Source organism: Tenrec ecaudatus, chromosome 2, assembly GCF_050624435.1.
Source record: "Tenrec ecaudatus isolate mTenEca1 chromosome 2, mTenEca1.hap1, whole genome shotgun sequence".
Classification (NCBI taxonomy): Eukaryota; Metazoa; Chordata; class Mammalia; order Afrosoricida; family Tenrecidae; genus Tenrec; species Tenrec ecaudatus.
In genome coordinates, this window is record NC_134531.1 from 94,239,285 (window position 1) to 94,266,304 (window position 27,020).

At 42.2% G+C, this 27,020-nt stretch overlaps 1 protein-coding gene across 4 annotated transcripts in view; it reads right to left on the reverse strand.

Moving 5' to 3' along the window:
- MCTP1 (multiple C2 and transmembrane domain containing 1) overlaps positions 1-27,020 on the reverse strand; it is a 669,880-nt gene that overhangs the window by 299,827 nt on the left and 343,033 nt on the right. For all 4 annotated transcript variants that reach the window (XM_075543074.1, XM_075543073.1, XM_075543072.1 and 1 more), the window contains exon 3: positions 8,292-8,434. In XM_075543074.1, the coding sequence (XP_075399189.1) occupies positions 8,292-8,434 (143 nt within the window). The remainder of the gene's footprint in view (positions 1-8,291; positions 8,435-27,020) is intronic.

The window sequence follows — 27,020 nt, forward strand, 5'->3', positions numbered from 1 at the left end:
TTTTTATAAGAACATTTTAAATTTAATATTTATTAGCCCCAAACTATCAGCAGTTCATGTAAATGTTTCCTTTTATGTTACTTTTTATCTTTCCCACTGTGATTCCAGGTGTTTATTTTGTACCTTGATTAGTACTGTCAGTTAAATGATAATAGAGAATTTGTATTCAAGTTAACTGCTGTAGAAAGTTTGTCCTGTTATTAAAGATGCACTAGAATATCAGACTCCAATTATAACTGAGTAAGAGTTGTCTTCTTAAAGTGAAGTCAGTCATAACAACTCACGGGAGGAAAGCGTGTGGGAGTAAATCCCTCAGGATCTTAACTTGGTGATGGGGGTGAGAAGAAACAGCTGCAGATATCAATTAATAACTGGAACTTCGAACATGAGAGGCATGAATCTAGGAAAGTTGAAAATCATCAAAAATTAAGATGAAGGCCAAAAAATTGATATTCTAGCAGTGGTTGAAATGGACAGGTAGGGCCAATTGGAATGAGACAATCATATGATCTGCTCTGCTAAGAATGAAAGTTTCAAAAGGAATGGTTGCCTTCATCTTCAAAAAGGACCCATCACATACTTTCGAAGTACAATACTCTCTGTGATAGGATAATTATCAGCATACAAAGCAAATTCAATCAGTACAACTATTATTCAAATTTACACATCAGCCACCAAACCTAGTGATGAAGAAACTGAAGAATTAGACCAATGTCTTCAGTCTTAAATTGATCAAATATGCAATCAAGATGCATTTATAATTATTGGTGATTGGAATGTAAAGGTGGAAACAAGAAAGAAGGAATGATAGTTAGCAAACATGATCTTGGCAATAGAAATCAAGTTAGTGATTGAATGATAGAATTTTGCCAGACCAACAACTTCTTCACTGCAAATATCTTTTTATAATAACACAAACGGAGACTATATGCTTTAACTTCTCCAGATTGAATACACAAAAATCAAGTTGATTGAATCGGTAGGAAGAGATTCTGGAGAAGCTCAATATTATGAGCTAAAACCACACCAGGGCCCAACTGTGGAGCAGACCATCAATTGTTCATATGTAAGTTTGGGCTGAGGCTAAACAAAATAAAACAAGTCAATTAGAGCCAAAATTCAACCTTGAATATATCCCACCTGAATTTTAAGAGCATCTCAGCATCAGATTTGATGTGTTTAACATTAACGATGTTAATGAGCTATGGGATGAACTATGGGATGACATCAAGAACATCATACATGGAGTAAGCAAAAGGATATTTAAAAGGACAGGAAAGAAAGAAAATATCAAAGTGGACGTCAGAAGAGACCCTGGACCTTGCTCTTAGTCACAGAGCAGCTGAGACAAATGGAGGAAAGGATGAAGCCAAAGAGCTGAACCGAAGATTTCAAAGGGCGGCTCAGGAAGAAGATAAAGTGAAATATCATAATAAAATGTGCATAATTAAATGTACAAAAGAAGATAAAGTGAAGTATCATAATTAAATGTGCTATAATTAGAAAACCAAAAAGGAAGAGCACATTCAGCATATATTAAACTGAAGGAACTAAAAAAAATACATCAAATCTTGGGTATCAATATTAAAGATTCTATGGGAAACATATTGAACAATGCAGGAAGCATGCAAATGAGACAGAAAGAATATACAGAGTTACAGTATCACAAAGAACTGATTGATAGTCCACCATCTCAAGAGGGAGCATATGCGCAAGAAGCCATAGTACTGAAGGAAGAAGTTCAAGTGGCACTGAAAGCATTAGGCTCTACGAATCAATGGGATACCAATGGAAATGTGAATTAATAGAACAGCAAGGGAAATATTTCAACAAGCTGATGAAGCACTGGAAGCCCATGCTTGTCTATGCCAGTAAATCTGGAAGACAGATACTTGACCAACTGAATGGAAGAGATTCATATTTCTACCCATTCCAAAGAAAAGTGACTCAACAGAATGTTCAAATTATAGAACAATGTCACACCTAAGTAACACGTTCTGGAGAGCATCCAACAAAGGTTGCAGCAGAACATTGACAGGGACGAGGGAGCTGCCAGAGGCTCAGGTCAGATTCAGAAGAGGATGTGCGACAAGGGATATCATGGGTGATGTCAGGTAGATCTTGGCTCAGGTAGATCATGGGTGATGTCATGCTCCAAGCATGGGATTCAGATAAGATGTTGAATTCTGTTGTATTGCCTGTGAAAAGGCATCTGACTGCGTGGTCTAGCAAATGACAAATAGCCTGGAGCAGTTTGGGGATTTCAGAGCCCTTCACTGTGCGCCTGCAGCCCCTGCGCACAGTTCAAGAGGGAGCTGGGTGAGGAGAACAAGGGGACACTGCTGTGTTGCTAGGTGCCATTGAATCCCTGCTGAACCACAGTGACCCCAGGCAACAGAAGGCAACACTGCTCGGCCCTGAACCATCCTTGCATTTGCTCCCAGGCTTGAGTCCATTGCTGCAGCCACTGTGTCAATCCATCTCTTTCAGGACCTTCATCCTTTCCACTGCCCCTCCACTTCACCAAACACATGATGTCCTTCTCCAGGGAGCCTCTCTCTTGACACCATGTCCAAAATATGTAAGATGGACTACTGCCATCCGTGACTCTAAAGTGCACGCTGGCAGTGCTTCTGCTGAGACAAATCTGCTTATGTTTGAGCAGTCCATAGTGCTTTCAATGTTCTTCACCAGCACCACAATTCAGATGCATCATGTCCAATTTTCACATGCAAAGAGACCATGGAAAATATTATGGCCTGGGAACACTGCATGGTTTAATCAGGAAAGGTGTGCATCAGGGTTGTATCCGTTCACCATACTTATTCATCTCTATGCTGAGAAAATCATCAGAGAAGCTGGAATATAGGAAGAAGAATGTGGCATCAGAATTGGAGGAAGGCTTATTAACCATCTGTGATATGCAGAACACTGCGTTGCTTGCTGAAAGCGAGGAGAACTTGAAGCACTTACTGATCAAGAATTTTAGCCTTCAGTATGACTATAACTCAATGTAGAGAAGATACAAATCCTCACAACTGGACAAAAAAGTAACATGATACACAGAGAGGGGTTGTCAAGGAGTTTGTCTTGCTTGCTTGTATCCACCATCAATACTAATGGAAACAACAGTCGAGAGATCAAAAGACACAGTGAATTTGGCAAATCTGATACACAAGGCCTCCATAAAGTGTTGAAAAGCAAGGATGCTACTTTGAGGACCAAGGTGGGCCTGGCTGAAACTGGTATTTTCACAGAGCTCGTGTGCATGTGAAAGTTGACATTATAAGGCAGCCTGAAGAAGAATTGATGCAGTTGAAATATGATGCTGGTGAAGGTCATTGGCCCTCCCATGGACTGCTGAAATACAAGCCAGTCTGGCTTGGACAACGTATAGCCAGAAGTCTCCTTAGATGCAACCATGCAAGATTTTGTCTCTTGTACTTAGGACGAGCTGTCAGAGGAGACCATTCCCTGGAAAAGGACATCATGCTGTGTAAAGTAGAGGGGCCGGGCAAACGAGGAACCTCTCAACCTGAGAACACTGTGAAGGGGGCACAGCGCTGGGTGGTGTTTAGTTGTATTGTCTGTAGGGACGCTGAGCAGGAGCCAACCCCGTGCCACCTAACAACAGTAATCACCACAGACTGTCCTGTTGGGGATGCGGCAGGAGCCCATGTTTTGTATAAATTAAAGTGCACTCAATCCGTATCCACGTTGTCCAACAGTTCTCATTACAACAATGTGGACAATATCCTCAAGTGGCACCTCCAGTAGTCTGGATCACACATGGGTTTTCAGCAGCGTCCAGACCACTCTGTGCACCATCCTAAACAATACATCCGAAGGCCCAAAGGCAATGGGGCCACATGAGGGAGAGTAGCTGGCTGGCGACACTGTACCTTTTTCATTTGTTCATGATGCCTTGGTTCAGCTTAGGAGGGTATGGGGTGATGTGGATGAAGCACAATGGCAGGTGGGCTGAAGAAGTTCAGGCAAAGTCCTGATGGTATCAGAGCAGTTTGTGGTGGGGGAGCGCAATGGGAGTGGGGCTCCATGAAGCTTTGGGGCTGGGTAGATGAAGGGTAGCAGGGTCCACATCTTTGCAGGTGGCAGAAAGAGAACAGGTGAGGTCCCACTCAGGAAGGGCGCTAGGAAGCAGCCTACAGAGGACAAGGAGTGTTCTCCCCCAGGGCAGATGACGGTGGAGAGCAGACATCTCCCAACCACAAGAGAGTCTGCCACACCATTCACACCCCAGCCCAAGATTTCCCAGGGGCACCTAAGGGGCAGTGAACAATGCACAGAGCTACCGTGGGGGATGTCATCAGCTCCTTATATGGTGCCCCCGACACTTCCATAATTGAACTCTCTTTTGTATATTGACCTGCCCTTTGGAACTTAACCATGTTGATGAGTGAGGAGTTGGTATGCTGCTTGTTTAACCCTCAACTTACTGCTTCTACTTTATAACACTTATTTTCACAGCTCATCGCTCACACCTAGCTTCCCTCTGTGCCCATTATGATGTCATTTGGAACTGAAGGAATATGCTTACCCATTAAAATTAAAAGGCTAGACTAATTCCAACTGATTGGAAAGCATATTCTGATTTATTTTGTACATCATATTTTAAAAAGAACAAAATAGGTAAAAGAAATATTTTCACTGAAAATCTAGTTTTACTGAAAATTTTACAGTAATGTGAACTTATTTTATTGCCTAGGCTAAGCACTGAATTTTGTTTTCCCTTGGCAATGTTTACATGATAGACATCCCATGATAAGGGCACACATGAACTCTTTAACTATAGTCAAGAAGTTTGCCCATTTAATATTTTCTGACTATCTACTCGCAGATGCATTTTTATATTACCTGTCACAATAGAATCAGTTCTAACAAATCTTTCAGGAAAGATTATTAATTTCCTCTCACAGAGTATAGGATCATATCAGAATCAAGTATGTCAGTCACACAGGGTGATATAGCAACAATAAAAATGAAGCAATTTTCATGAAATTCTAGTAGCATAAGCTCCATTTCCCACCAGTGTATTTCCTTTAGGAACGGATCTTGTTTTGCATGCCCAGCACCCAGTGAAAAGTGAGTAACAAGGATGTGGAAAACAGAAAACTTACAGAGATAGTCCTTAAATCAGCTATGTGCTTCCCAGAGAGTGGGAGATCAAATAAAATATGCGAAAGCATTTAAAAAGTATTAAAAATGAATAAATATAAAGAATGATCCTTATTTGCTTGTACTCACAGCTGAGATGTCAGTACAATGAATATTCAATGTAACAATTTCTCCCTCATGTAGAAATGGAAAAAAGGAATCAAATCCTTTATAATTCACTGTTTCTCATCTTCTGAATAGATGTTAAGCTGTGACCACATTTTCTCGTACGTGAGTGCTCAAAACAATAAAAGCATGTTGATCCTCTCTCCTCTCCTGGGATTTTTGTTCATTTGTCCTTAACTAAGGCTTTTGTTCTAGACTGTCACTGCCTCGGTGAGTTGGTTGCTCATCACAGGGTCAGCAGTTCAAAACCACCTGCTACCTTATGGAGAAAGAAGAGAGTATCAATCCTGTACAGAGTTACAGTTTCAGAAGCCCACAGGGACAGGCCAACTTGTCACATAGTCATTATGAGTCAGAATTGACTCCGTGGCAATGAACTTTGGGGCTCTCTCAAATACAAGCATTTTTTCCTGAAAGAAAATGTTTCACTTATCGTGAATTACATAAACATTTACAGAGTAGACTATCCGTTTTGCATTTAACAATTCATACAGAGTTTCCCTATCTAATTCAGTGTGGCCCCTCAAGGGAACCTCACTGAACCCACTTACTCCGGTGCTTCCTGCTCCCCCCCCTCTTTCCTTACCCTGCTGAACTTTGTTCTTGGGTAAATGCAACACTTTAGATCTTAAATACCTGACAAAGCTCAGAAACAAAGGTAATGCAAAGAAATTGACAAAAAAAATATTGAGGCATGGGAAGACAACAGAGGCTTGCAAGAGTTAAAGGCAACAGGATTGTGTTATAGACACAACCTCTAATTCCCTAGAAACATATTTTGGAAACAAACATTTAAATTTATATATAAATGAATACTTATTCTTGAGTATAGAGCACTCTACCCATGTCTACTCTTATTTTTGGAAATTCATTTGTACCCATTTATAGATTGGGAATCCACGTGGTTATGTCTTGGAATAGTATCTCCTAAGTCAGTAAACATAGAGATCTATAGATCTAAAGGGACTGCATCCCTTTCCCTTCATGCTTTTATTTTTTTCTCTTGAGAGTCAAAAGATATTCAAACAGTCCATTGCTGTCTCTATTACCATCAGTTTTCCTTTCCTCTCCAGAGTCTTCATAACTGCACCTGCTCCAACAAATCTCACTAAATCCTTACAGTCTATGGCCAGATAAGCAAACTAATCTGTGCTGGAATGTCCCTTAGAAGCCAGGATGGCGAGGCTTCATTCTATGTACTTTTGGCAAGTTATCAAGAAAGCCCAGTGTCCGGCAAAGACCAGCCTGCTTGGTAAAGTAGAAGGACGGTGGGAAAGAGAAAGGCTCTCCAAAGGTGGATAGACACCGAGGTGCAACAGTGCGTGGGGACGGTCGTGAGGATGGCGCGGCAGTGGGCAGTGATGTGTTCTGTTGTGCTTGGGTTGCTATGAGCCAAAACTGACTTGACAGCACCTAACAAAAACAACAGCATGCATATTTTTCTTCACTCCTTTTCCATCCCCCATCTCGACTTTTTACTCATAAAGGTAATTCCTTTTTCCCATGTAGATTTCCCCCCTTCTTTTCTATAGAACCTAAGATCGTGTCAGAAATATCTTGATTCAGAAGGTCCATTCTCTGGAAGAAGGGAGCAAGTTATAAGTACTTTCATCTGAATAAGTATCGTGCAGTTGCACATTATTGATAATAAGATACCTCCGTGGTCCATTTCACTGGTCTTCTTTAGTTGGCGTCTACTTGGTCCAATCCCTTAAGCAAATATGGGTCTATTTTACCCATAATCACTGCAAGAACTATCACTTGCATGTTTAAAAGATTCTCTTCACATTAATATTATGAAATGTGATTCTTTTTGTCTGCGGGGAAGAAACAGTGATGGCAGGAAATTCAGAGTAAAGATGACGAGGAAGGGAGGATTGCTGGAAGAGCGATCCTCTCACACTGTTTGACCCACATGCTACTGGTGGCAGTTTAGAGAAAAGGATGGAGTGTGTGGCATGTTGGTAAAAGGAAATATGTCTTGTCATCAACCGTTTGAGCTCAAAATGCAACATTGACCCAAGAATGAAGTCCAGAAAGGTCAGGAATGAAAGAGGAATGGAACCAGGAACCACCAGGGGCAAGTAGGATAAGGGATGTTGCATTGTAGGGATTGCAATCAATGATGTGAAACACGATGTGTATGAATTGTTGAATGGAAACCTGATCTTCACTGTAAACCAAGTCACAATAAGTTTTTTTTAACGTAAATATGGTTTGGTTATTGACAAAAACAAAGGAGCAAAAAGTATATAATTAGCTAAAGATATGTGTTAAAGTGAAAACACACACGAAAAAAGTATGAAAAGTTCTTACATTTTAATTTTTTATTTTAACTATATGAAAAAAATGGTAACATAATCACTCTCATTCTCACTAGCCTTGGGTCAATTTGTGACTCATAGAGACCTATGGACAGATAGAATTGCCCCTGTGGATCTCTGAAGCTGTACATCTTTGTGGGAGCAGAAAACCTCTCCATTTTCCCTATGGAGTAGGGGGTGAGCTTGAACTGCTGATCTTGTGACTAGCAGTACAAGAGTAACCCCTGATACAACCCATCAGGGCTCTCAGAGACAGGAATGTTGGCCTTCCACGCACGGTGGATCCCTTGGTGTTATTCTTAAACCCCAAAGCGGAAATCTGTATAAATCCTGCTTCTTGCCAGAAATTAAAGAAACTTGTTTCCGTAAGTTGCCCAGGGGCATGAGATCTGTATAGAGCATCACAATCTTTCCAGGTGGCCGGTAGTGGAAGTGCCCTGAAGAAAACGCTTCTCAGTAACGTCATCCCTCAATTGCATTTTGATCATCTTCTTGACAGATTGGAGATGTTTAACAGAATGTATCTCTGGTAAACATACACATACACAAACAGATCTTCAGATAAAAGGGACTGATTTAAAAACAAAAAAAGAAAACCCAGGACATTAAGAGGGGTTTCCATGTCAGACTCCATATTCTGATACAACCAATACATACGTGCCTCACCTTTATATACAGTGGCTCCCTAAGATGGTCAACAAGAATGCAAGCTTTCTCCTCCCACACAGGGTTGAGGTTCTTGTGTATTATTTTACTTCTAAAAACTTCTTTTCCTCCAATTTTAAACTTCACGTATGGATCACTTGTCCCTGTAAAAGAGATACAGATTGATCCACGTTAATCCTTCTTTTCTGTAGAAGCAAAAGAATCACACCTCATGTTAAATATCTAAACGTGTTTAAAGGAACAATATTAATGAATCTTACCACGTGGACATAGAAGGGTTAAGTACTTTGCCTCCATTTTTCCTAATACTATGGAAGGGATCCTAAATTATTATGATAATTAATATCCATAGTGGCAATATTTTATATTTTGACAGTTTCATCTTCTGATTTTAATACTATAATTTTGTCCTGGTATTTAAGCATCCTTTTAAATGCTGCATATGTAAATTTAACTCAATTTATAAATCATAGCGATTAAACTGACGTTTCTCTTGGTTTCATCTGGTTAACTATAAAAGGAGGATCAGCGTTCCTGACTGATGTAACTCCTTTTAAAGACCTACGTGTGTTGTTAAGCCTTTCTATTAGCCTAATGGATTTAGGGAAATGTGAATCTCAAGCTGGGCTTTGGTTTCATCCTTGGTCTTGAGTTTACCTCCCTTGGGAGGGAGTTTTCAGTTCAGAATGTCAGGAGTGGAGGCCTCAGAGCAAGATGTTATGGGGAAAAGGATGCAAATGCCTGTTAGTTAAGTTGTATCCTATTGTCTTGTCAGATGAATAGCAAAAGCAAAAATATCAAATAAATTGCCATGGACACACAGCAAGAAGTGGAATTAGATTTCTAACCAATACTATTCAACCTTAATGCTTGTGTATTTTCTGTTACCTGAGGGGACTTTAACAAGTTGGTGGAAAAATAGATTGAGAATATAATGGAAATTTTCCATGAATTTTTCAAGCCTCTTCTTCCCCCTTGATATCTATCCGTAAGAGAGAAGAGCCTTGTGGTGGTTAATTTTGTGTGTCAACTTGGCGAGGCTACGGTGCCCTGAAGTTTTTCTACCACTAGCCTAGAGGTTACTATGAAGGTATTTACATGTGATTAACATTTAAATCAGTGGACCACAAGTAAAGAGGAAAATCACTCTCCCGAATGTGGGTGGGCCACAGTCAATCATGGAAGGCCTTGAAGGGCAAACCTTGAGGCTTACCAAGAGAAATGCATTTTATATCAAGACTGTAAATAGACATTCTACCAGAATTTCCATTCTGCCTCCTGGTCTACCAATGTCGCACACATGGCTGCCTAAGTTGTCAGTCTGTTAGCTGACCTTTGGCTTTTGGACTTCCAGCCCCACAATGATGTAAATCAATTCCTTAAAACAAATCTCTCTCTCTTTTGCATTCTAAGAACAATAAGATTGTGCTAATTTGAGGCCCTTGTAATTCCATATGAATCTAATGATCTGCTTTTTCATTTTTGCAAAAAGGCAGCTGAAATCTTTATCAGAACTGGGCCCAAAGTGTAGATTGCTTTGGGCAGAGTTGACATTGTAACAATATCCTCATCTAATCCATGAACATGGGATAACTTTTCATTTATTTCAACCTTCTTAATTTGTTCCACAGTTTTCTGTAGATTTTGGTGTACCTTCTTTCATCTGCCTTGTTAAATTTTTCCTAGCTATTTTATTCTTTTAGATGATCTTATGAATGGTGATTGCATTCTGAATTTCCTTTCAGATCGGGCATTTTCATAGCGCATGGTTGAGGAATGCTAAAGTCCATGTATTCATCTGTGTCTTCTTAGTCAGGCCCCAGACCAAATTAATGTTAATTTTGAAGATCATAGGGTCCATGAGATCCAAGCTGTTTGAAACACTGGTTTTTGTTTTGTTTTAATTTCCAGCACCTAGTGCATAATCAATGCAGTGTGGGCCCTCAATAAATATTTTATCAATGATCGAGTAAATGAACGACTTAATGCTGAGGAGATTTGGGAGGTAGCTTGCAAATTTATTTGAAGACGAGAAGAGAAAACGTGGATGTGTTTCAAGTGGCCCCATGTTTACCTTCGTGATGTGACCTTTAAGAAATGAAGGCTTGAGTGCCTTGACCGTGTATACACAGTGAAACCTCCACTTCTCCTATAGGTGATGGCTGAGCACAAGGACACGTCTCTGCCAGTCTCAACCACACGACCAGAAGAAGACGTGCTAAGGCTCTTGTCTCTTTCTTATAGAGTCACTAGTTACTCTGTTTAGGCAGAAGTTCAATAAGTTTTAATTAACTAATTATTCAGCCTACAGCATAGGAGATTAGATGTCCAGGGGCAGGCAATAGCAGTATATAAAGAAGATATCATCTGATATTAAGTACATTAATTGTATATAATATATGTATATATAAAGTATGTGTGTATATATATACACAAATATATATTAAGTATATTAAGAAGAGATCACCTGACATTAAGGGGAAAAAACCCAAGAAGCAATTAGAAACAATGAATTCACTAAGACACAGTATTGTTGACCTATCTTAGAAACAAAACAATACAATCTGTAGCACATCCCATTAAAAAAAATAAAAACAGGAACAACTCATTGCTATCAAGTCAATCCTGACCCTTGGCAACACCAGCAGGGACAGAGCTGCTGCAGAGGGTCTGGCTAGCTGTCTTCTTCCAGCAGTGACTGGCAGGCCTTTCTTCTGGGGCTCTGCCGATGTGTTGTGATGGCCCCTCTTTAGGGTAGTGCTTATGCACACACCACCAGAGGTTCAAAGACAGACGCCAAAAACCAATCCCATCAAGGTTGTAGTCCACAGAAAGTCATACAATTCAGAAATCTCTATCAAGCTCATGAAGGTCATTTCATATTTGGCAGAAGGAATTTGGGGTGGGAAATCCCATAGGATATCTTACATAGGGTTATGAAATAGAGGGCCGGCACTGTGGGAGTGGGAGTAACTTTGCACGTGAACTAAAGAAGGAAACGGGAAAAAGACAAAGAACAGGAAGGAACCAAAAAGCATGGCGGTAGAGGAGGAGGAAATGGGCTGAACATCCTGCAGACGGGGTCTTAGTAGCCCACGGGAGGACAGACACCACAGAGTCGGAGCAGCATTGGCATGGAGGGCTCGTGCGGGGCTCCCTGGAACTGGGTCAGCAGCCTTCAAGCACCCCAATCCCATGGGCCAGCAAGCACCCCAATCCCATGGGCCAGGTACTCTGAACCAGTGGTTCCCAAAGATGTGCTGTTTACAATTGCTCCTAGTTCTGAGAGGACCATTTAACAATTGTGGGACTCTTGTCAAAATGTTGGCTCCCTGTCCTTGTTCCTTGTGCCACATGTTATTTGGATGATGTGTATGACGTCTAGTCCTATTGACCTGTCTCCTAAGCCTTGGTTTCTGTACTCTTGAATATTTCCCTATTTCCCAGAATCCTGGGGCTGTTCCTGCCTTGAAATCCCTCACGTCGTCTAATGGCCAGCCGCTGACAAATTGCCCAGCTCTGCCTTTCCTTGTGCTGAGCTCCCAGCTCGCTGTCCTACTGCTGATCTCCAGGCCCTCCTAGGTAATCAGATCCCAGAGCGGAAGCCCATTTGCCCTGGCTTTGCCCTCATAGATCCTGTCTGTCCTGGAATCACCTCTACAGCCCTATAGCCCCAGTGTATGAATCCCAAAATGATGGCATTTTAATACCAATTAGAATGTACAAACAATGGTCAGTTGCATCTTATTTTCATGAGTTGATAGCTTGCTTTTTATGTATGAGGTAGTTAGTTTATTGTGCCAACCTGGCTGATAAACACATGTGGGTTTAATTGAAGGGCGGAGGGATAAATGGCTTGGTGAGACTCGCCTTTCTAGCGCTCAGGTCTCTTGCTTTGTGATGGTCAGACCAGGGTGCAGCTGTCTTAGCCAGTTCCCTGCTTTAGCTGGCAAGGCTCAGTTCCTGCAAGACATCCCTGAGGAGAAACCGCATGGACCTACCCTGATGCAGCCCTGGGTGCTGGAGCAGCTGTGTGGAGACCTCTGCCAGCGCTGAGATGCTTACATGCTCACTGACTCAGCCTTCCTCCTGCAGTTGGCATCATAGCATGTGTTTTGTGAGATGGAGGAGGACTTAGTGGATTGGTGTTGGACATATGGGCTAATGGGTTAATGTTAGACTTGTGGGTTTGGGCAGCACTGGGTTGGGATGTTTTCTTGATGCACACTTAACCTTTATATACAACTCTCTCTTACACATGAATTGCTGTGGATTTATTTCTCTAAAGTACCCAGACTAACACAATGTCGTTTTAGTAAAATGGTTATCACTCATCGCTTTTACTGACTTCTGACATCTACACATTAATTCATGGTGGAAAATAGAATGCAGCTTCCTCTTTCTTGGCGTTCAAACATGCCCAGCACTCTCCAACCTTCTGTGTCCTTACCAGTCTTTGAGGATGCCCATCGAACTGCTAGAATCTTCAATATGTGCTCATATTAATTTTCACATCACATCCGCTCTTTCAACCATTCTATTCAGATTTTTGCCCCCATGACTTCTCTGAAAAGGCTCGCTCCAGGCTCACCGAGATCAGGACACTACCTGATCAATGACCTGTCCGTGGCACTCTGCACCGTGTTCGCCACTTCCTCCTTGAGAAACATGCCCTTTCCTGTCTTCCGTGATGTTTCCCTTTCTAATTTTGGTTCTCTCTGGACCTCCCCAGCCATTCTCTCCATGCCAGCTCCCAGTTCTCTCTGGGAAGTCTTCCTTCCTTTCTTGTTTTCTGGTATTCTCTCTTACCCATTTCCATGGCTGAAGTCCCAACATTATGCGAGGAACATGCTATGGATACGGGAGCTCAGCCTCCTCTCTCTGCAGACTTCAACCTCCCCAGTCGAACACCCAACCGACAAGCCCCAAACGTCACTCCTAAATTGAGCATTGCCATGTCATGATTCCATTATTTTACAGGCACTCAAGCATGGAACCGGGAAAGAATTCTGGCTACCTCTTCTTCCCACGCCCTGTCCCTCCATGGCACGACCAGCTCACACTACTTCTCCTCCAGAATGCACCCTGACTCTCGCTTCTAGCCTTGGCAGGTCCCCCATCGTATCTTCTTCCTTTGTCCTTCCACAGCTTTTCCTCGGGCCTCAGTCTAAGTATCATTTGCTTCAGCATGCCTTCCTGAACTTGCCAATCGAAATTTATCTCCCCGCTATTTTTTCCTTGTCATTACATTTACACTTGTGCTTCATAGAGCTAATCATGATATTCCTTAGAGGCTAATTTACATGTCTGCTGGTTTATTCTGTGTTACCATTGGCTATAGCTCCATACATCTTAGGACTCTGCTGTCGCTCATGACACAGTGTTGGGGGTGGATTAGGCCCCCCAAAGAGGATTTGCTAATTTATTGGGTAAATGAATGACTTCTGAATTAATAGAGCACCTGGTGCTTTGAAATATACCCTCATAAACACATTGTGGAGTAGATAAACACATATAACCTCAACCACTATTTTAGGTGAGAACTCATCGGAGCCTTTCTCTGATGTCCCCCAGTCACACAAAACACGTCAACTTCATGTCACTACAGTCCAGACTAGAACTCAAACCTGGAGACCAGTCTTGTCATTGAACTTCACTTCTATAATAGGTCACTTCAGAAAAATATTTTTCATGTTTGGTGTCATATCCAAGAGATTATGGAAACAGCGAATCTCCAATAAGTAAAACGACAGCTGACAGAGGAAGGACAAAGAGTCAGTTAGGGGCTGGAGATATACTTTCGAGTCTGAAATAGGCACAAATGTTTTTAGGATTGTTTCAGGGCAAGACTCCAACTACGCAACATTACAATGGTGTGCGCTTGCTGCCGTGTGCTGCCAGTTACTGTCAGTCCATAGTGACCTTACCCAGCGGGAAGGAATACTGCTCCATTCTGTGCCACCTCGCAGTTGCTCTTGTTTAGGCCATCTGGTCAGTCCATCTTGTTGAAGGACTTCCGCTTTTTCATTGCCTCCTGCTTGACCGAGCATCATGTCCGTCTCTGAGGATTAGCCGCTCCTGACAACATGGTGCAATATGCTAGATAAAGTCTCCCCACCCTGTCTCTACAGAACACTCTGGCTAAGCTTCTTCCAAGACAGATGCATCTGCTCTTCAGGCAGTCCGGGGTAGTGTTCTTCACCAGCACAATAATTCAAACACATCGACCTTTCTTTGGTCTTCCTTATGCAGCGTCCAAATTTCACACGCATGTTTCTGTTGTTATTAGATGACACGGAGTCCGTTCTGACCCGTTGTGACCCTTTGCACAGCAGAACAAAACCCTCCCTGGCCCGGACCTCCTTCACAGGCGTTTCCAAGCTTGAGTCATGATGGAGCCCCTGTGTCAATCCATCTCATTGCTGGTCTTCCTCTTTCTTTTTCATTGTCCCTCTAACAAGCCAGATGTCCTCTCCAGGGACTGGTTTCTCCCGGCATGTTCAAAGAAAGGAAAAAGAAGTTTGCCATCCCTCCTTACTTCTAAGGAGCACTCTGGCTATACTTCTTCTTCCAAGACAGATTGGTGTGTCCTTTGAGCAGTCCACGGCACTTTCAACATTCTCCAGCCCACAATTCAAATACAGCGATGCTTCTTCAGTCTTCCTCAGTCAATGGCCAACTTTCACAAGCATACGAGTCGTTTTAAAAGATCATCGCTTGGGTCAGGTGCACCTTAGTCCTCAGAACAACATCCATGCTTTTCAGTACTCTAAAAAGGTCTTCCGCAGTAGCTGTACCTAATGTAACACACCTTTTAATAGATTGACAGCTCATTCCATGAGCATTAATTGTGGATCCAAGCAAGACAAAACCCTTGACAACTTCAAACTTTTCTCCGCTTACCATGATGTTACCTATAGGTGCAGATGTGAGGATTTTGGTCTCCTGTACATGGAGTTGTGGTCCACACTGAAGGCTGCAGTCCTTGATTCCCCACCAGCAAGTGCTTCGGGTCCCCTCACTTTCAGCGAGTGAGGTTGTGTCATCTGTGTACGGAGATTGTTAACGAGCCTTCCTCCAATCCGGATGCCACACTCTTCTTCCTATCATCTGGCTTCTCTGACAATTTTCTCAGCATACAGGCTGAATAAGTATGATAGAGTATTTTATAAATACTGGCCACAGAGTGATTTGAATTGGAGATGACAAACATGTCAGCAAATTTCACATGCTAAGTACAGGGAAGACAGCCAGGTGTGCATACATTTTCTCCACTGTTTTGATTTCATAGGAAAAAATTGCTATAGTTCTCTTTCCGTACACACTCAAAGGTTTCTGGATGTTATCAAACATGTATTGGTTTGTAATTTTCAGGTTCATTTAGGGAATTTCAAGGTCTTTATTGAGGATACCACAATGGTGCTGCGAGTAAGAGCAGGACAAGTGAGTGCTAGGTACTTGGCAGGTCAAACCCACATGAGAGTCAGTGGGAGGAAATTGAAGTTCTCTGTTCCCAGAAAGATGTAGGGTCTGAAACCATATATATGGTTGCTATGAATTGGAGTTGACCCAATGACAGTGGGTGGGTTTGATTTAGTGGTTTCGAAGTTTAGTCATTCAAAGTCATCCCTTGTGATTTCAACACAAGGAACTGGAGACATGATTTTAGTTAAGGCTAGTAATGCTTTTATGTCTCAATGTGTTTTTAACCAAACGTATTTTTAGCAACTTATTAGCTAGTGATGATAATAAAACCAAACACACGGCCATTAGGTTGATTCCAACTCATGTGACTCTGTCGGATGGAGTGGAATTGCCTGGGAAGTGTCCAAGACAGCCCTGTCTTTCTTCCACCGAGCACTCTGCACCTTCCAGGCTCCAACCTCTCCTTCAACAGTTGAGGGTCTTAACCTCTGCTCTCTAACTGGCCCCTCAGCAGGAGGCCCAGTCATCTATTTTGTCTTATGCTCTGTGTGTGGTTTAGCTCTGTTTGACAGTGGTGTGCATGCGTGCCATGTAGCAGTGCCCTGAGGTTGGTCCCTATTTTTTCATGGAGGATCTTTAGACAGCATGGAGGAGTTTACATTTAGGTCTTCAATTCATCTTGAGTTCACTTTTCATATATGCAGTGAGGTGTGGGCTCTGGTTCGTTTTTCTGCAAATGGAAATCCAATTGTGCCAACACCATTCGGTGAAGAGACCATCTCTCCCCCTATTTAATGCCCTTTGTCAAAGTCAGTTGTTTGATAGGTGCTATTCTTTTAAATAAGAATGTCTGTGGTCAAACAGATCTACAAAGTGTTAGTTTAGAACAAAATTCAAAAGACATATTTTCTACAGCCCTATATAAATTAGTACACCCCCTGGTTCTCTAAAAGGAGGTCAGGGCAACTATTTTCCCTAAAAGCATTTCAGGGACCAATAATCTCTGGGTCTCCTTTTGTAAATGCTACCTAGTTATAGGTAAGCCATAGCGAATCCTCATATGTTTTGGTGGCTATTTTATTGTCATAGACTTGTCTGTGAAGTCAAATAATTTTATTACAATTAAATCACCAGTAAATTTTTGTCATTAACCTGTGGATAACCTTTAATAAAGTCTCTGGGTGAGGCAAAGGGTTAAGCTCTGTACTACTAGCTAAAGGTAGGCTGTTCTAATCCGCCCAGATCACCTTAGAAAGCAGGCCAGGTGATTCACTCCCTATGGAACAGTTCTGCGCTACACACATGGGGTCCACTTGTGACAGCTAACAAAAATAACAACAGACTTCAAGAATCCTGCCCCCCACCCCTCAACACACAGGATTTGATCGAATTGAATCAATCATGTGCCAGCATTGTTTCATTGCAGTATTACAACCAGCCACAAGATGGCACTAACACATATAAAATGATTGCCAGGTCTTGTGCTGTCAAAAGTACTGCCTGTCCGCTGTATACTTGGTGGTCCCAGCGCATTTCCTAGCAAATGTGCTTTGCTCTTAGTTATTAGTTGGAGCTTTACCCTCATTTTTTTTATGGAAAATGATGAAATTCAAAGGCAAATAAATATAAAAGATGAAAATAGGAAGCCTTGGTCCCATAATAAATTAAGATTGTATTGTTATGAACATCACGAGGAAGAAGAATGTTTACTGTCAAAATTTATTTAGAAAACAGTGGCATTTTGTTTTATAAATTTGACATTTTAAATCACCATTCGTCTGTCTAGTTGTCACACCATGATGGCTTGTGTGTTACCATGACACTGGAAGCTGTGCCATCCCCAGTCAAATGCCAGCAGGGTCACCCAGCAGGAGCAGGCTTCAGCAGAGCTTCCAGTGTAAGAGCAGATCAAGAAGGAGGGCTAGGCTGTCCACCTGTGACTCAGAGGGTCGCGATGTGTCAGAACCATCTGGGTGGCCCCTCACCCCACAACACGTTTTGAGAAATCTTAGACCTTGTTAGTTGCTGTCCAATCCGCTTGTGATTAATTTTCACATGGTGGAAGGAAGCATTGCCTGGCCCCGCACCATCTCTATGATGATGGTCGACCCATCAGAGTCCATTGCCCATAAGGTTTTCATTGACTCACTTTCAGAAGCAGATCTCTAGGCTTTCTTGCTACTCTGTCTTGGCATGTAAACTCAAGTGAACCCTGTCTGTCCACCATGGGGGACCTGGCTGGTACTTGAAATAGCAGTGGCATCGATTCCAGCACCACAGCAGCCACCACAATGCAACAACCTGACAGACAGGTAGTGGTGGATTCTAGACCTAGTGACTAGGAATGATGTATTTTGCACCAATGCTTATTTTCTTTTAAAAAGACAGGTTAAATGGTTTCCATAATGTTTTCTCACGGTCTCAACCTTCTGTACCGAAGGAATACACGTCCAAATGTTTATTTAAAGTTGTTCCCCCCCCTGCCTCCTCCCCCCCCCCCAGGAATCAGGACACGGATGGACAGTTCAACATTCTGCGTTCTCATTTGGCCTTTCATATAATTCAAGTCCCTCCCTCTCTAGAGCCAAGCGTTACTGTCTCCTTTTGCGCAACAATAAACACAGCATACACGAGATGGCAGCCTCTGCTCTCTTAAGATAGCATGAAGGCTATTTAAAAATGTAAATAGCATATACCAATGAGTCGCATAGCTATGTTTTTAGAATAAATGAGTCTCTCAGTTAATACGTCTAAATCAATCTTACTCCAAATCTAATACTGAATGGAACAGTCAGTTATTCATGTTTAAGGGGCTGTACAACAATTCCATAATGCTAACTCCTAATTAGCATCGCGCACGCCAAATTGTACATCATGATCTATAAGGAGAAGGAAGAGCAGGAGGAGGAGGAGAGAGCGGAGCGGAAGGACAGAGAGGTGCGGGCAGGTGGGAACAAGGGCAATGGAGCAGAGAGGAAGAGACGGAAGTGAATATAAAAATGAAATTTAAAAATGAAATTTTAGTCTTTCAGGGATTGCGTGCACTACTTAACTGCTCCCCCTGCCCCTGAATCTTTTCAACCCATTGTAGGTTGAGCCAGCAGATGCTAAATCCAAGGACAGGAGAGTCAACTATACCCAGATCAATAGATGGTGTGTTATGGCACATTCATTTTCACCAATTTAAAAATATTCTGTGTTAGTCTGGGTTGATTAGAGAAACAAATTCATAGACATTCATATGTGTATAAGCAAGATCTTTGTATAAAGAGTAATTGTATATTATGAAAACATCCCAGGCCAGTCCAGATCAAGTCCGTAAGTCTGATATTAGTCCATATGTCTGATACCAGTCTGTGACATTGAACGGCCACCTGGCCGTTTAAAGATCAGCGCCCTCCCCACGGGACCGCAGGGGCTCCTCCAGGTTCTCTTACTCTTGCTTTCTTATTTATTTATTAATTGGCGAGCGGGCAGAGGGACTTCTAATACCTCATAATGGAAATACTGCAGAAACCTACATAACTAAATACAAAACTGCAATGCAGATGGTATGTGACATTTGGTTCGTGAAACAAATAATATTGCACATGGCTTAATCTCATAAAATAATCACAGACTCTTTTTTTTCTTCAGCATGAGGAATATAGTTGAGTCTTCCAGTAAATGAAAAATTCTCACTGCTGACCTGCCATGGTTCAGCATATAGAATTAAAACTCAGACTCGGATAAAACGTAATACGGGGCTGACATAAGTTGTGCAAAGTCATGGAGGCAGCATGTGACCTCCTGTAACCGGGGATGGAAGTCAAACTCAGTGCCGCCCAAGGCCCACTCCTGTGTGGCTGGGTCCGCGCCTTTTCGGCCCTCTTCACCTTCGTCTCTAGTCTCCGCGGGGTTTCATAATTCATCGCCAGGCCACAGAGCTCACGGACGACTCTTGCAGTCGTGGGGTTCCTTAAGGTGGGTCAAAGGACCCCAAACGCGCAGCACTCACTCCTGCGGCCTGCAAGGCCTCTTGCCAGCCCCGCCTGCAGGCGCACCTCTGGTTCCAGGGCTCTGGGCCACCTGACCCATTGGCCTCTGCCCAACGCCCTCCATGTTACAAAGCTCCTTTGCCCGGCAGAAAAATGCCCCTGACAACTTCACTCCTCAAGCAAATCTCTTGCCCGAAGGCTCTCAGCTGTCTCCATCTCTGGACCCAGAATCACTCGGACACTCCGGATTCTGCTTCCATGGCCTCTCTGCTGCTTCTGCTTGTCTGCTGTCACGATTCCCTATCCCTGGATGAGGAGTGTCAAGGCAGCGCAAGGATCTTGTCTTCTTTCTTCCTAACAGTGAGATCCCCACCTGCTGCTTCGGGGAGGGCTCACTCTAAATCCAGTGGGCTGGCAAAACCCAAATCCCAAGGTAGAGTTCTACATAGAGTATTTGTATGATGCAACAAGGTTATGCATTGGGCTGCGAAATGCAAGGTCTGCGGTTCAAAACCCCCAGCCACTGTGTGGGAGAAATCCACAGGGGCGGCTCTAGGCTGTTTCATAAAGTCGCTGTCCTAGTGTTGGGTTCCACGGAGCTTCTGAACCAGAGCGACCTGCACACAGAACAAAACCCTCGCCAGGCCTGCGCCATCCTTCCTCTTGTTCCTCGGCCTGAGCCCATGTGGCAGCCGCGCTGTGGATCCTGTTCATTGAAGATCTTCCTAGCCTTCGCTGCCCCTCCATTTGACAAGCAGGATGTCCCACTCCGGGGACTGGTCTCTCCTGACATCATGTACAGAATACGTAAGGCAAAGTCTCCCATCCTTGTCTCTAAGGCCACTCTGTCCTGCTTCTTCCGAGATGGCGCCGTGAGGTGAGTCAGCATCAGGGCCACGGCAGTCTGTTTTCTGGACTTTACCGACACAGATACCATCCATGTACCTTATTTCCGTGAGCAAGATAGCCTGCTCCCTTGGGGGCCACAGACACCTCACATTTGAATAGTCCTGCCCGGTTCTTTGGCGGGAGTCACAAAGGTTGTGTCTAGAAGCGCCATACCCACCCACCCCCCAGCGTGATATGCATACATCTTCTTGGAGGAGGCAGGCGGATTCTAGAACACGCTATTTGTAGAGGTGTGAAATACAGGAATAGGCTGTGTGGAGCTTTTATTTTTTCTCCGAGAAGTTGAGTTCAGCATATGGATGAGAGGGATTATTAATGTATTGGGTTAAATATGTCGTATTCAAGTTCTCATTCCATGGATATTAGGCGCTATCTAAAATACAATTTTCTGATGCATTCTGGAAGTTTGGGCAAAATAAAATGTATGCCTGTAGTGCTTGGCTCCTTACATTTTCCATCTGCTCCAGGCAAATACTGCTTTAATTTTGAATATAATTTGCATATTCATCGGTGGCACAAGAGCAACAAAGAGGAGAGTGGTCACCTCTTCAAAGGATCAGACGCGTGGTCCAGGGCAGATGCAATATTGACTGCTCACCATTAAAAAAATGTTTCCCCATTGGGAAACAATTTTCCATGGAATTCTGCTAAAATATACTAGCACGTCTAAATAGTTATCCTAACCATAACAACAGAATTAAGTATTAAAAACTCTTTTCTAAATGTACTTTAAATATATACCTGAAAGTATCTATCCCAGAGGGGGTAGAGCTGGTACTGTAGTGGTCACGTGCTCAACTGTTCACTGAAAAGTCTGTGGTTCAAATCCATGAGCCCCTCCTCAGCAGAGAGTTGGTTTCAGCAGAGATGGATAGCCGTGAAGATCTTGGGCAGTCCTACCTCGTCTTAGAGGGTTACTATCAGTCAGAACCGAGTGGACAACAGTGACTTTTACTTAACCAGTTACTACCCAATTGATTGCGACTCACGGTGACCCTATACAGGATTTCCAAAGCTATGAATCATTATTTTCAACACTATTATTGGCACTTATATTGGCATATAATCCATCTATCATACAATTCAGTACTTCAGTCGCATTAAAAAGCGTTGTACAATCATCACAGTCAGTTTTAGAACATTTTCTTCATTTTTGTATTCATTTTCCCCCAACGTCCCCTGCCATACCCCCAATGAAACATTAATGCAGTTACTGTATTTATAGATTTACCTATCCTGATTTTCATATACAGAAAAACATAAAAAATAAAACAACTAACAAAAATAAAAAGGTAAAACATAATCAAAAAGAAAGTCAAATAGATGAAGAACTAGAACAGATTTTCAAATGGGTCATAAGTGCGATCAAATGACAGGGTGCTGAATTTTACCCTAACTGCACCTGCGATCATCCGCCTGTTAGCAGCAAGGTTATTTACTCCCCGGTCCATGGCCAGAGGGTTCAACAGAGGGTCAACGGAGGTCAAATGATAAGATATTACATTCTGACCTAACCATGTCTACCATAATACGTTGCAATGTTCTCTATCTCATAACAGGGCCATTCACACCCCTCAGCTGATCAGAGGGATTCGCCAAGAAGCTTAATACATGTGTGAATAAATTTGCAAATGAATTTTGGGCGTTCACTTTCATAGCCTTCTGCAAACCAGATGTTTTGAAGCTCTGATGGAAGCTCCAATTCAGTTCCCTCCCTATGTTTGGATTATATTCTTTACAATCCTTGGATCATACAAACTGGTGTGCTTCTTCCAAATGAACTTAGTTGATGCCTCATTTAGATGGCTGCTTATGTGAAAACAATCCTTTAAGATCTCAGATGCTATTCTTTCTTATAGCAAGGCACCATCTAGTTTCTTCACCATACTTGCTATAGCACTCATATCTTCAGTGATTTCCTCATTAGATTGAGCACAAAGCAGGGCCATATCACAAGAACCAATTGTTCTTAGATTGGGGCTAGAAGTAAGTGCAAACCAAAAATACATTCATGCATCCATGGTTTATATATGTCTTGGGGCCACCTTAGAGACACCATTGTCATTTTGTTAGAGAACATTCTCAATCATCCCTCTGGGCATCATCCCACTACTCTTGACTCCTGTGAAGATATGCAGGTTCAGAAACACACAGGGGCAGGTTTACCCTGCCCTACAAGGTCGTTTTGAGTCAGCATTGACTTGAAGGCTATAACTCTTTATGGGAGCATGCAGTCTCATCTTTCTCCCATGGAGCATCTTTCTCCCATAGTTTAAAACTATCGATCTTGTATTTAGAAGCTGTGCTAGGCAGGGTTACCTAGAGAAATGAAACCAGGGCACTTATGATTTTATATATTTATAAGAGAGTAGGTTCATACAGCAAGAAGAAATATAACATCTGATTAGTCCACATGGCAGTACAGAGGGTTCAGTTTAACTCACTTCCATGGAACAGCTGACATACTAGAAGTCCTTCAACTCACATGGGCTGCCAAGTCCAAAGTCAAGGAAGCAGACAGCAGAGTCCTCTGTGGGACAAGGCAAGCAGAGTTTGCTCACAGGCAGCAAGCAGCAGGGGGTCACCAACAATCAGTATCCTGGGAGATTAGTGAAGCAGGCCCAGATGGGACACTGAATGCAAGCAATGCAAGGGGACAGGATCCTTCAGCCTCATCTCGAAGGAGCCTCAAGCTTTAGTGATGTGATCCATGTATTGGCCTGGTCCACAGGTAGTGTAGCTCACAGGTTGGGGCAGGGGACTAGCTACAGCAGCAGGACACATGCTCTAGCACGCTTGATCTCCAAAGAGCATGAGAGTGGGGGCGGGCCTTGCAGAGTCATTTATCTCTTTGCTCTCCAATCGAACTTTGACCTGATTAATTCCACATGTTCCTATTGGCCAGGTTGGCACAATAAACCTACGTATCACAGAAGTCCAACATCAAATCCACAGTGCCAAAGAATCTTAAAGTACCTATCTAACTACAGTTGAGTCATTCTGACTCATCGAGACTGTACAGGGTAGAGTCTACATGCCCCAGTATGTTTCAGAGACTGTGGCTCATCATAGGACTAAGAAGCCTCATATTTTTCTCAAAGAGCAACTGGTGGTTTTGAACTGCTGACCTTACAGTTAGCAATGTGTACCTACTATGGCACCAGGGCTCTTTTGAAACTTGAATAGCAGTACTTTGGTCTTTGAAACACCAATTTGATTATTCCTAAAAAAGAAGATGATATTTCTTCTATCACAGATACTCCCATAGGTATTTTTATAATCTTTTATTTTATATATTCATTTTTACTGCATATATTTCATTTTAGAGTTAATATAAACTCCAGGAAATTATCATTTACATTTATATATATATACACCAATAAACAAAATATGGCTTTAAAATGATATATTAAAAGTGATTTCAGGTGGAAGAAGCCTGGCTTCCCAAGTAGCTACCTGGAAGGATGCCATCTGCCAGTAAGAAATCCGTACCTTGGATGATCATGTAGGCAAGAAACACTTCTATTACATATGAGCCTTTTAACATTTTGGGATCTCTTTATAATAGCATTCCAGCCTCCCATAATGGATGCAGATTCCTAAATTGTTGATTTTAATTATTAAAATTCCATTTGCAACAGAAGGTTAGCCTACCCAGCCGGATACATGTTTCTAAATCCTTTAATTAAAGTTCTTAAAATATCCTTAGAAACATCTCTGCCACCTTTCCCTTATCATTTCTTGCCCAGAACATTGTAAGAGCCTTGTGCATGGTCTCCTTTCCCCCTCAAATCTATCCTTCAGGGGTCGCCAATGTAAACTTAGCCACATATATCTCAGATCTTTGTCTCACTTCATCCCCATAACCAAAGGCTGCAGAATTTCTTGATACCAGAAGCTTAGCCTGCACCACATCTAATATAAATTTTCAAGTAGGCATTGTTTCTAGAAAAGTATGTTTCCTAGTGGAGTGATTTACTTGACATCACAGATACAAGTAATCATGTGCAAGTTCCATTTCTTTCTTTTCAATAAAACTGGAAGATATGAACAAGTTTATTTCCAGGGACTGGTCACTTTGGGGCATTGTGGAAAAGAAAATGGGTGAAGTCAAGTGTGAACTAAATTTCTTGAATATCTACATAGTTTTCCTGAATTTTTAAATATACTACTGAATCTATTAATAACTTTATTTCTGTAAGGTGGGTTAAGCTAGCAAATACCAGACATGCAATACATTGTTGTTGTTGTTAGGTGCCATTGAGTCAGTTCTGGCTTAAAATGACTCTCTATACAACAAAACAAAACACTGCCAGGGCCTGTAGCATCCTCACAATTGTTCTGGGTTTAAGTCCATTGTTGCAGCCACTGTATCAGTCCATTTTGTCAAGGACCTGCCTCTTGTTCACTGCCCATCTACTTTACCAAGCATGATGTCCACCTCCAGGAATTGGTCTCTTCTGACAACAAGTCCGAAGCGCATGAGACAAAATTTTGCCATCCTTGCCTCTCAGGAGCATCCTGGCAAGGATTTATTTTTTTTGGCAGCCCAAAGTACTATCAATACACTTTGCAAACACTAAAAGGCAAATGCATCTATTCTTCATTGGTCTTCTTTATTCAATGTCCAATTTCATATGCATATGAGGTGAGTTAGTTAGTTATTGTGCCAACCTAGCTGATAAACCCATGTGGGGTTAATTGAAGGGTGGAGGGGTAAATGGCTCGGTGTGACTCGCCTTTCTAGTTCTCAGGTCTCTTGCTTTCTGATGGTTGGACCAGGGTGCAGCTGCCTTAGCTAGTTTCTGCTTTAGCTGGCAAGGCTCACTTCCTGTAAGAAATCCCTGAGGAGAAGCCACATAGACCTCCCCTGATGCAGCCCTGGGTGCTGGAGCAGCCATGTGGAGACCCCTGCCAGCGCTGAGATGCTTACACGTTCACTGATTCAGCTTTCCTCCTGCAGTCAGCATCATAGTGTGTGTTTTGTGAGATAGAGGAGGACTTTGTGGACTGGTGTTGGACTTATGAGTTAATGTTGGACTTGTGGGCTTAGGCAGCCCTGGGTTGGGATGTTTCCTTGATGTGCACTTACCCTTTATATAAAACTCTCTCTTATACATGAGTTTCTGTGGATTTGTTTCTCCAAAGTACCCAGACTACTACATGAGGTGATTGAAAATACACTGGCTAGGGTCAGGCACGCTTTCGTACTCAAAGTAACACCCTTGCTTTTCAGCACTTTAAAGAGATCTTGTGCAGCAGAGTACCCCAAAGTAATGGGTTATTTGATCTCTTGGCTACCATTAACAGTGGCTGTGGATCTAAGAAAGACAAGATCCTTCACAACTTCCATCTTTTCTCTGTTTATCATGGTGTGGTCTGTTAGTGTGATTCTGGTCTTCTTTACATAGAGTTGTAACCCACACTGAAGGCTACAATCCTTGATCTTCATCAGCAAGTGCTCCAGTCCTCTCTCCTTTTAGCAAGTATGTTTACATCATCTGCATATCACAAGCTGTTAAAATAGCTTCCTCCAATGCTGCATTCTTCTTCATATAATCCAGTTTCTCTGATGATCTGGTCAGCACACAGACTGAGTAAGTGTGATGAGAGGATACAACCTGACACTCACCTTTCTTGATTTTAAATCATTTAGTATTGCCTTGTTCTGTTCACACGACCGCCTCTTGATCAATGTACAAGTTCTGTTCACAAAATTGCCTTTTGATCTAATATGTGTGTTAAATAAGTGAATAAATTGCTATCACAGTAAAGTCTATGCAAATTGGGACCCTATTAAGGCAGAAACCTTTCAATAAAGAAAAACTCAGAGTTCTACACCTAGTGATGAAAAAGCGCAAGACCCAGTGGAACAAGGCAGTCTTGTTGATTTCTGGCTTTCACAAGTGTCACGGTATCAGAATAATACAGGTGAATAAACTGGCTCAGATAAGTTATGCTATTTGCCCTCGTTATATGACCAGTTAGTAGTAAATCTAAGATCCATTACAAGTCTAGTTAATGTTAGATTTTATTCTACTACACCATGATCTCAACCACGATCAACTTTTTCAACTAACAGACCTGGTTCATCCACTTCTACCTATCATTATTTAGCTCATTCTACCCACAATGCATCTCTTGATGTGCCTAACTTATTATATAGTAGGAAGGCAAAGGTATCAGTAACTCATTTGGAAAGTTTTATTTATTAACCAATTTAGTGATCAGAATAGCCATTAGATGAGTTAGATTGAATGTGGTTTAGGAGATGACTCTTTTAGTGTCAATTTTGTCTTATCATAAGGCCATTTCTGAATCCTGGGATCTGACGTACAGCAGGTCTTCAGCTGCCAATTATTTGTTGACCCGAGTGAATAACAACATTCCATTCTCACGGCCATTGAGTTGATGCTGA